General features: G+C 41.5%; 1 protein-coding gene across 3 annotated transcripts in view; it reads left to right on the top strand.

The window, feature by feature from the left end:
* Positions 1 to 12,019, top strand: part of PNPase (polyribonucleotide nucleotidyltransferase 1) — a 343,937-nt gene that overhangs the window by 149,358 nt on the left and 182,560 nt on the right. For all 3 annotated transcript variants that reach the window (XM_045767790.2, XM_045767791.2, XM_069318828.1), the window contains exon 5: positions 11,355 to 11,538. In XM_045767790.2, the coding sequence (XP_045623746.1) occupies positions 11,355 to 11,538 (184 nt within the window). The remainder of the gene's footprint in view (positions 1 to 11,354; positions 11,539 to 12,019) is intronic.

Raw genomic sequence — 12,019 nt, 5'->3', positions numbered from 1 at the left:
TTGCTATACTTTCATTTAAGGTAAAAGAGAGGGAGACTTCTGACATGGATTAGATTTTTTTTAACTGAAAGACAGATGAAGTCAGTAATCAGAGACAATGTATCTGACTGGAGGAGCTTTACTAGCGGATTACCACAGGGTTGAGCTCTTGCACCAGTAATGTTCATTGTCTACATAAACAATCTACCAGAATGATCACACAATTATATGAACATGTTTGCAGATAATGCTAAGTTACTGGGGAAGATGGGAGATGCAGACGATTGTAATGCTCTTCAAATCGATCTAGATAAAATAAGTGCTTGGAGTGTCAAGTGGCAAATGGAATTCAATGTGAATAAATACTATGTTATGGAATGTGGAATTGGAGAAAATAGGTCACACACAACTTATAAATTACTGTATGTGGAAAGGGGTTACAGAACTTTAATAAAGAACAAAACCTAGGGGTGGTTTTGAAATATTAAGCTATTGCCAGAGGAACACATAAAGAACATTGTGAGAGGAGCGTATGTGTCGCTTTCCAACTTCAGACTTGCGTTTAATTATATGGATGGTGAAATACTAAAGAATCTGTTCATGACTTTTGTGAGACCAAAATTGGAATATGCAGCAGTTGTATGGTCTCCAAATCTCAAGAAGCACATAAATAAACTGGAAAAGGTGCAATGGTATGCGACAAAATGGCTTCCGGAACCGAAAAACAAGAGTTATGAGAAGAGTCTAGACTAGGCGTTAAACATTCCAAAACTAGGAGAAAAAGAGGTGATATGATCACCACTTACAAAATACTAACAGGAATCGATCAAATTGACAAAGAGGTATTCCTGAAACCAGTAACTTCACGAACAAGAGGACACAGAATCAAGGTAAGGAAACAAAGGTGCCGAAAAAATATTAGAAAGTTTTCTTTTGCAAACAGAGTGGTAGACGGTTGGAATAAGCTAAGTGAGAAAGCGTTATACGACAACTGCACTTAGGTAATTACATACTCAGTTTCTATGATCGAGCCACAGAGATATTACAGGAAAGAGATGGTTGGGTTGACTGCATCTATCTGGACCTAAAAAAGGCTTTCGACAGAGTTCCACATAAGAGGTTGTTCTGGAAACTGGAAAATATTGGAGGGGTGACAGGTAAGCTTCTAACATGGATGATAAATTTTCTGACTGATAGAAAAATGAGGGCAGTAATCAGAGGCAATGTATCGGAATGGAGAAATGTCACAAGTGGAGTACCACAGGGTTCAGTTCTTGCACCAGTGATGTTTATTGTCTACATAAATGATCTACCAGTTGGTATACAGAATTATATGAACATGTTTGCTGATGATGCTAAGTTAATAGGAAGGATAAGAAATTTAGATGACTGTCATGCCCTTCAAGAAGACCTGGACAAAATAAGTATATGGAGCACCACTTGGCAAATGGAATTTAATGTTAATAAATGTCATGTTATGGAATGTGGAATAGGAGAACATAGACCCCACACAATCTATATATTATGTGAGAAATCTTTAAAGAATTCTGATAAAGAAAGAGATCTAGGAGTGGTTCTAGATAGAAAACTATCACCTGAGGACCACATAAAGAATATTGTGCAAGGAGCCTATGCAATGCTTTCTAACTTCAGAATTGCATTTAAATACATGGATGGCGATATACTAAAGAAATTGTTCATGACTTTTGTTAGGCCAAAGCTAGAATATGCAGCTGTTGTGTGGTGCCCATATCTTAAGAAGCACATCAACAAACTGGAAAAGGTGCAAAGACATGCTACTAAGTGGCTCGCAGAACTGAAGGACAAGAGCTACGAGGAGAGGTTATAAGCATTAAATATGCCAAAACTAGAAGACAGAAGAAAAAGAGGTGATATGATCACTACGTACAAAATAGTAACAGGAATTGATAAAATCGACAGGGAAGACTTCCTGAGACCTGGAACTTCAAGAACAAGAGGTCATAGATTTAAACTAGCTAAACACAGATGCCGAAGAAATATAAGAAAATTCACCTTCACAAATAGAGTGGTAGACAGTTGGAACAAGTTAAGTGAGAAGGTGGTGGAGGCCAAGACCGTCAGTAGTTTCAAAGCGTTTATGACAAAGAGTGCTGGGAAGACGGGACACCACGAGCGTAGCTCTCATCATGTAACTACACTTAGGTAATTACACACACCCAGTCACCCAGCATCAGTCCAGTGAGGTGCTCCTTTTGAGGTTGTCAAATGGGTTGATTTTCTGGTTCCATCTGGCACCAGTCACTGCCATAATGTATCTGATTATGTATCCATAATGTTTCTTTTCTTCTGCTTTCTTGACATTACTTCTTGAAATAGGCTTGAGCCATCTTGTTGATTATCTTCAATGTTAGACATGGTACAGTTTCCCCCATCACTCAGACAAGCCTCTTCTGCAATTTCTTTATAACAAATTCACAAGATCACTCAATGGATGAACACACTGTGGTCATTTAGTTTGCTTAGCAAGTGATCACAAGTTTACAACTTTCAAGAACACTCCAGGACTTGATTATGCAGCTGCAGTATAGAACCCACACCTTGTGAAGCATAAACAGAAACTTGAGAAAGTTCAGAGGCTTGCAACTAGATAAGTACCAGAATTGAGAGGCCTCAGCTATGAGGACAGGTTGAGAGAACTCAGCCTTTCAACCTTAGAGGAGAGAAGAAACAGAGGGCATATGCTAACTATATATATACAAGATCTTGAGGCAAATAGATAAAGTGAATAAAGGAAGCCAATTTAAGTTAAAAAGAGGTAGGACAAGGGGGCATGAAAAACAGTGAAAGCTGAATATGCAATTTACATGAAGAGATGTAAGAAAGTTGTCATTCCTGGTACACGTAGTAGGAAAGTGGAATACTTTGAAGGAAGAGATTGTTGAAGTCAATTCCTACAACAATTTTAAAAACATTTTTAAAACAAAATATGATCAAAAGTAATATTGAGAGTGGTAATCTGATTTCCCCATTGGCACTGATAGGTAAGCATAGGATAATAAATGAGAGGGCTTCATAACAACAATAAGATAGATTAGAGCAAGAGCAAATAAAGATAGATCATGACTGTTGGTAGTCGATGACTTCAACTTGAAATCCATAGACTGGAAGTCATATGAATCTAGAAGAGATGACTTCTGGACCTGTAGATTCGTAAACCTCATCCTGCAGACATTCATGTATCAACACGATAAACAAACTATGAGGAAGAGGTAAGGGGATGTTCCTCCAATACTGAATATGATATTCAGAAGGAAAGAGGAAGAGATATTTGACATTCAACACCTTCCTCCCTTGGGTAAAAATTACCATGTCCTTTTGGGAATAAAGTATGCAATTCATTATAATCTGGAAGAGAATGTTGAAGTTGAAGCAATTAGAAAACCTGATTTCAGGAGAGGACATTATTGGGAACATAGAAATTTCTTTAAAGAATTTGATTGGAAAGACTTGCTTTTAGGTATGGAAGTAAATGAGAAGTACTCACCTAATTGTGCTTGCGGGGCTTGAGCTTTGTCTCTTTGGTCCTGCCTCTCAACTGTCAATCAACTGGTGTACAGATTCTTGAGCCTACTGGGCTCTATCATATCTACATTTGAAACTGTGTATGGAGTCAGCCTCCACCACATCACTGCCTAGTGCATTCCATTTATTAACTACTCTGACACTGAAAAAATTCTTTCTAACGTCTCTGTAGCTCATCTGGGTACTAAGTTTCCACCTGTGTCCCCTTGTTCGTGTCCCACCCGTGCTGAAGTGTTTGTCTTCGTCCACCCTTCCATGTTTTTTTCCACGTTTTCCTTCCACATCTTTGTCCATGAAATCTTTGAGACACAGAGAAGGAACCTACAGATGGGACCAAAGTTATACTTTAGATATATAGACGATATCTTTGGAGTCATGATAGGAACAGGGGACGACCTAGACGCCTTCTACACATGGGCGAACGAGGTACACCCAAACCTAAAGTTCACAATAGAGAAGGGGCAAGAGGAACTAAACTTCCTAGATGCAACAATCTATATAGACCCACGGACTCGTCGCCTGGAGACAAAGGCTTACTACAAGCCAACAAACCTCCACATGTACCTCCAGTATGACTCTAGCCACCCCAGGCAACTAAAAAATTCACTACCATACTCCCTAGGCCTGCACCTCAAAAGGATCAACAGCACACCTGAGACATTAGGAACACAACTCAAGGACCTCTGGGATTTCTTCAGAGATAGGGATTATCCAGAAAGAGTGCTAGAGGCGGCAAAGAGTAAACTGGAGGGGGTAACAAGGGAACAAGCCCTCTGTAACAGTGCAGCAAAAAACCAAGACAGGGATATCCTAGTCTCCACCTTCTTTGAAGGATTTGAGACACCTCTCAGAGACACTATGGACACCTTGTGGGCCTGGCTGAGCGAACGTTTTGGGGACCACCCATCCTGGGACAGGTTCCCGAAAACCCCGCCTATGCTAGCCTGGAAACGGAATAAATCTCTGAGAGACAAACTAGTCTCGGCAGCACTCAAAGACAGGGACAACTAGAGATGAACAAAGGGTGTACAAGCAATTAGCGGACAGGCAGAGCTACCCCCATTAGGAGTAGCGCCGGCCGTTAAAAACCCATTAGCCAAGCGGACCCTTGGGATAGAAAGGAATGAAAGGCCAACAAACGTAATGACGACATGATACGAGGTCGGGTAGAGACCCATCAATAAATAAATACCCCTGAGAATTTTGTAGGTGGTTATCAAGTCTCCCCTTACTCTTCTGTTTTCCAGGGACATGAGATTCAGCTCCTTTAGCCTTTCCTCGTAGCTCATACCTCTCAGTTCTGGGACGAGCCTGGTGGCATACCGTTGAATCTTCTCTAATTATGTCTTGTGTTTAACTAGGCATGGACTCCAGGCTGGAGCTGCATATTACAGGATTGGTCTGACATAAAGGGTATACAGGGTCCTGAACGATTCCTTCTCTCTTGAGATGATTTCAGGGCTTTAGTGTCCCTGTGGCCCGGTCCTCGACCAGGCCTCCACCCCCAGGAAGCAGCCCGTGACAGCTGACTAACACCCAGGTACCTATTTTACTGTTAGGTAACAGGGGCATAGGGTGAAAGAAACTCTGCACATTGTTTCTCGCTGGCGCCCGGGATCGAACCCGTGACCACAGAATCACAAGTCCAGTGTGCTGTCTGCTCGGCCGACCGGCTCCCTTTCCTTACACAAGTTTCTAAAGGCAGTTCTTACGTAGGCCAGTCTAGCATATGCTGCTGATGATATCCTTTTGATGTGGGCCTCTAGGGACAGGTTCGGTGTGATATCAACCCCCAGATCTTTCTCTCTATTTGACTCTTGCAGGATTTCACCTCCCAGATGGTACCTTGTGTTCAGCCTCCTGCTCCCTTCGCCTAATTTCATTACCTTACGCTTTCTGAGTTGAACTTTAGCAGCCATTTTCTAGACCATTCCTCCAGTTTGTCCAGGTCATCCTGTAGTCTCTGTCTATCTTCATCCGTCTTGATTCTTCTCATAATTTTTGCATCATCAGCAAACATTGAGAGGAACGAGTCTATACCCTCCTAAAGATCGTTTACATATATTAGAAACAGGATGGGTCCAAGTACTGAGCCCTGTGGGACTTCGCTGGTAACATCTCGCCACTCTGATATCTCTCCCCTCACCGTTACTCGCTGTTTCCTGTTGCTTAATTACTCCCTTATCCACTGGAGCACCTTCCCTTTTACTCCTGCCTGTTGCTCCAACTTTTTTAACCGCCTTTTATGGGGTACTGTGTCAGAGGGTTTCTGGCAGCCCAGGAAAATGCAGTCGGCCCACCCTTCTCTTTCCTGCCTAATTCTTGTTGCCTGGTCATAGAATTCTATTAAACCTGTGAGGCACAATTTACCATCTCTGTGGTGGTGTGTTACAAGGTTATTTCCCTCCAGATGCTCTACGAGCCTTTTCCTCATGATCTTCTCCATCACCTTGCATGGTATACAAATTAGGGAAACTGGCCTGTAGTTCAGTGCCTCTTGCCTGTCACCCTTCTTGTATATTGGGACTACGTTAGCTGTCTTCCAACTTTCTGGTAGGTCTCCTGTTTCCAGTGACCATAGAGAGTGGCACTCTTAGTGCTTCTGCACCTTCCTTTAGTATTCATGGTGAGATTCTGTCAGGCCCAACAGCCTTTGTCACATCCAGCTCCAGCAGACACCTTTTGACTTCATCACTGGTGAGGTCAAATTCCTCCAAGGTTGCTTGGTTTGCTGCCTCCTCCTCATATTAGTGCTTCTCCTTGTTCTATTGTGAAGACCTCCTGGATTCTCTTGTTGAGTTCTTCACACACCTCCTTATCATTCTCTGTGTATCTGTTCTCCCCTTTTTTCAATTTCATCACTTGTTCCTTTACTGCTGTTTTCCTCCTGATGTGGCTGTGGAGAAGCTTTGGTTGGGTCTTGACTTTACTCGCTATGTCATTTTTATAATGTCTCTCTGCTTCCCTCATTCTGAGGTACTCATTTCTGGCCCTCTGGTATCTCTCCCTACTCTCCCTACTCTCTGGTGTTCTGTTATTTCTGTAGTTTCTCCATGTTCTTTTACTCAGTTGCTTCGCTACCTTGCATTCCTGATTGAACCATGGGTTTTTCTGTTGTTTTTCGTTTTTTTCCTTTTGAACCGGGATAAACCTGTCTGCAGCTTCCTGGCACTAATTGGTGACAAAATCCATTATGTCGTACACATTCTTGTCTCTAAGTTCTGTTTCCCATGGTATTCCCTTTAGGAAGTTTCTCATCTCGTCATATTTTCCTCTTCGGTAATTTAGTCTTTTCCCCTCCGATCCCATCCTTGGATAGGTTATCTCTACCTCCACCAAGTACTCAAAAGTCAGTACACTGTGGTCACTCATTCCTATGGGGGCTTCAACTTTGACTTCCCTTATTTCTGACTCATTCAGGGTGAATATCAAGTCAAGTCTAGCTGGTTCATCATTGCCTCTCACTCTTGTGGGTCCCCTGACATGCTGGCTCAGAAAGTTCCTTGTTGCCACTTCCAAGAGTTTAGCTCTCCATGTATCTGCACCACCATGTGGGTCCCCATTCTCCAAGCCTATCTTTCCATGGTTGAAATCGCCCATGATTAAGGGTCTTGAGCCATTCCTGCAGGTAACTGAAGCTGCTCTCTCTATTATATTATTTGTTGCCATGTTGTTCCTATCAAACTTCTGTTTGGGTCTTCTGTCATTTAGGGGAGGGTTGTAAATGACTGCCACTATTATCTTAGGTCCACCCATTGTTATAGTTCCTGTTATGTAATCTCTGAACCTGTCGCAGCTCGGAATTTCCATCTCATCAAAACTCCAGTCCTTCGTTATCAGCAGGGCCACTTCTCCACCTCCTCTCCCTTCCCTCTCTTTTCTTACTATATAGTAGTCCTTTGGAAACACAGCATCTGTTATGACTCCTGACAATTTTATATCCATGAGTCCTATTACATCAGGGTTTTCTTCTTGCACCCTTTCTGTCAGTTCACTTGCTTTATTGGTAATCCCATTTATGTTTGAGTACATTACCTTGAAGCTCACTTTCATATATCCAATTTCACCCTCACTCCCCACAAGTGCAGGAAGTTGTTCCAGGGGCCTCGTAGCCTGGTGGATAGCACGCAGGACTCGTAATTCTGTGGCGCGGGTTCGATTCCCGCACGAGGCAGAAACAAATGGGCAAAGTTTCTTTCACCCTGAATGCCCCTGTTACCTAGCAGTAAAATAGGTACCTGGGTGTTAGTCAGCTGTCACGGGCTGCTTCCTGGGGGGTGGAGGCCTGGTCGAAGACCGGGCCGCGGGGACACTAAAGCCCCGAAATCATCTCAAGATAACTCAAGATAATCTCAAGTAAGAGGCCAAACCCTCAAACATATCAGCGATACAAAGAAGCACGAAACAACTACACAGCAGTAAAGAGAGAGAGGCAGAAAGATTTTTTTTTTGAAAGGGATAGCGGACAAATGTAAAACACAACCAGGCCTATTTTGTAAATTTATAAAAAGCAAATTGCAGGTAAAGGATAATATTCAGAGTTTGAAAATGGGAAAAAGGTTCACAGAAAATGAAAATGAATTGTGCAAAACATTAAACAAACAGCTCCAAAGTGTGGTTTGTGCAAAATTAAGTCTTCAGAGATCCAGACACAATAAAAAGTCCAGAGAACAACATAGAACACATAGAGGTGTCTAGAGATGAAGTGGAAAAATGCTCAATGAGCTCAGTAAGAAGAAAGCAGTTGGTCCAGATGAAGTTTCACCATGGGTTCTGAGAGTGTGTGCACCTGAGGTCAGCATTCCACTTAACTGATTTTTCAGGCATCCCTGTATACTGGAATCCTAGCAAATATGTGGAAATAAGACTCATGGTTCCAATCTACAAAAGTAGCAGCAGGGAAGACCCCCTCAATTATAGACCTGTACCTCGTAGCCTGGTGGATAGGGGGCCTCGTAGCCTGGTGGGTAGCGCGCAGGACTCGTAATTCTGTGGCGCGGGTTCGATTCCCGCACGAGGCAGAAACAAATGGGCAAAGTTTCTTTCACCCTGAATGCCCCTGTTACCTAGCAGTAAATAGGTACCTGGGAGTTAGTCAGCTGTTACGGGCTGCTTCCTGGGGGTGGAGGCCTGGTCGAGGACCGGGCCGCGGGGACACTAAAAGCCCCTAAATCATCTCAAGATAACCTCAAGATAACCTCTGCCCGAAACACTATGCGTGCTAGAGGCTTTACAAGAATGTAAAATCATCATTGTTATGTATTCTCTTAACCCCAAATGTACCTTCTTGTATATAAATAAATAAATAAATAAATACATTGTGTGATAGTATAAATATTAAAAAAAATAATTAAAACAAAATGGGTAGAACACCTGGGAGAAAAATGTTGTAATAACTGACAGATAGTATGGTTTTCGATCTGGAAAGTAACTAATTTATTCAGTTTCTATGATCGAGCCACAGAGATTTTACATGAAAGAGATGGTTGGGTTGACTGCATTTATCTGGACCTAAAAAGGCTATCGACAGAGTACCACATAAGAGGTTGTTCTGGAAACTGGGACATACTAGAGAAGTGACAGGGAGACTTCTAATATGACTGAAAAATTTTCTATTTGACAGAAAAATGAGGGCAGTAATCAGAGGCAATGTATCGGACTGAAGAAATGTCACGAGTGGAGTCCCACAGGGTTCAGTTCTTGCACCAATAATATTCATTGTCTGCATAAATGACCTACCAGATTGAATACTGTACACTTAAATATGAGCATGTTTGTTGATGATACTAAGATACTAGGGAAGATAAGAAACTTAGACAATTGTCATGCCCCTCAAATGCCATGTTATGTGAATAAATGCCATGTTAAGGAATGTGGAATAGGAAAACATTGACCACACAACCTACAAATTATGTAAAAACTTTTAAAAAATTCTGATTAAAGAAAGAGATCTAGGGGTGGTTCTAGATAGAAAGTTATCACTTGAAGACCACAAAAAGAACATTGTGCGAGGAGCCTATGCTTTCCAATTTCAGAATTGCTTTTAATTACATGGATGGTGAAATACTAAAGAAATTGTTCATAACTCTTGTTAGACCAAAGTTGGAATAGGCAGCGGTTGTATGGTGCCAATATCTTAACACTTTCGCTCGATAACGACTCAGCATTGCATCGTTTTTTTAGTAGACGCATTTCCGGTAACGAGGCAGCATTGCGTCGGCGACTTCGGGAGGGGCGCGCCGTGATTTTGGATATTGTATGCATATACTCCTGTAGGAAATTTCATTGCGAATACATTCATACAAAAAGGAAAGACCTAGGGCGGGAATTGAGGTGACAAAAGTGAAAAGAGTGTACACATTTTATTGCTCTTGTGCGCACCCGGGTAACACGCACTCACTTTCTCTGTTTGTTGTGGATGGTATGCCAGGCTTTTGGACTTTATATGCCTTTAGTCCTGTAGAGAATTCTATTGCAAACACAATGATACCAAATTGAAAAACCTTGGATGAGAATTGAGGTGACAAAATTGAAAAGAGTATACACTTTTCAGAATTACCGCCCACTCATCTGAAACGCTGAGGCCCACACTGGGTAGTCCGGGTCTCGCGCGCACGGTGCAGTAGTGTTAAGAAGCACATCAACAAACTGGAAAAGGTGCAAAGACATGCAACTACATGGCTTTTGGAACTGAAGGACAAGAGCTATGTGGAGTGGTTAGAGGCATTACATATGCCAAAACTAGAAGATAGAGGAAAAAGAGGTAATATGATCACTATGTACAAAATAGTAACAGGAATCTTTAAAATTTATAGGGAAGAATTTCTGAGACCTGGAACTTCAAAGACAAGAGGTCATAGATATAAACCAATTAAACAATGCTGCCAAAGAAATATAAGAAAATTTACTTTTATAAACAGAGTAGTAAACTGACAGCTGAGTGGACAGCGCTTCAGATTCGTAGTCCTGAGGTTCCAGATTCGATCTCCGGTGGAAGCGGAGACAAATGGGCAAAATGTTTTTTTTCACCCTGATGCCCCTGTTACCTAGCAGTAAACAGCTACCTGGGAGTTAGACAGCTGCTTCGGGCTGCTTCCTGGGGGTGTGTTACAAAAAGGAGGCCTGGTCGAGGACCCGGCCGCAGGGACGCTAAGCTCCGAAATCATCTCAAGATAACCTCAAGAAGATAGACTGAACAAGTTAGGTGAGGTAGTGGAGGCCAAAACTTTCAGTAGTTTCAAAGCATTATCTGACAAAGAGTGCTGGGAAGATGGGGACACCACGAGCATAGCTCTCATTCTTTAACTACACTCTGGTAATTACACTTAGGTAATTACTGAAAGGTAAGCACTACCACCACCACCCCTCCCACCAAACCACACATCATCATCATTGTTTGGCTTGCATTAGTCAGCTTCAGATTAACATAAATTCAGTATAACATCGAAGCTTTGGATATACAGTATATAACATTTAAATACTGTATTATTTTAAGTTAGGAAGAAATGAAGAGGTAAAGTGGGTTGGATACCAAAGAGATGGATTTTTATGATCATTAGAGCATGTCTAATTACACTGGCATTTATATTGCATGCTTATCCTTTCTGGGCAGTAGGTATATGAAGGGGGGGACACATTGTGGTGTATTTGGGAAATGTATTATGGCTTAGGTCAGATTATGTATTGTATTATGTATTTTGTTGTAGATTATTATGTATTACGTCAAATCACCTCAAGGTATGTATAACATTCATGATTCAATCTTATTTTGATCTTTGTAATTATTTTCTAATAATCTTTATTTTAATTAGTAATGCTGGAAGGTGGGGGAAGTAATGTTCTTCAACAAGACCTTATGAAGGCCATCAAAATGGGTGTGAAAGAATGCCAGCTTGTAATTAAAGCTATTCAAGAACTGGCTAAAACAGCTGGCAAAACAAAGCGGAGCTTTACTAATTCCCTCCATGTCCCAGAAGAAATGTTACAAGCTGCTAGGTAAGTTTGTTAATTTTATAATTTAATTTTAATAATGTAAAGCTAGCAACAAACTGAATGAAAACTGGTTGAGTATCTTAATCTAAATTTAAACAAATTTACAGTAAAATAAAAAACCAGCATCGAATGTAATGAAACTACAATTTCTGGGGGATCCCCGGTATCTCCTTGAAGCTACAATGCTGACCCGCCAAACACACACCGAAACTACGACGTTGGTACAACGTTCGAACAAGTTTTAACACTTCCTAACCAGTTATAACAACCAATATATCAAGTTGTAACAATGTTCTAATACATCATAAGCACGTTAAGCCAAGATGTAACAACTTTATTACAAGTTGTAACAAGCGGAAAATAGAGACAGTTTCGGTTTGTGTTTCCAGGGGATATAGTGCCAAACTACTAGGTGCCATCAGTCGAGGAGTCTTTTCAGCCTCCCAGGGACCACCAGCCAGAATCTGGTCTCCTCTAAAGAGAC

Source organism: Procambarus clarkii, chromosome 91 (assembly GCF_040958095.1).
Source record: "Procambarus clarkii isolate CNS0578487 chromosome 91, FALCON_Pclarkii_2.0, whole genome shotgun sequence".
In the NCBI taxonomy this organism is placed as follows: domain Eukaryota; kingdom Metazoa; phylum Arthropoda; class Malacostraca; order Decapoda; family Cambaridae; genus Procambarus; species Procambarus clarkii.
This window is presented reverse-complemented; position numbering and strand designations above follow the sequence as displayed.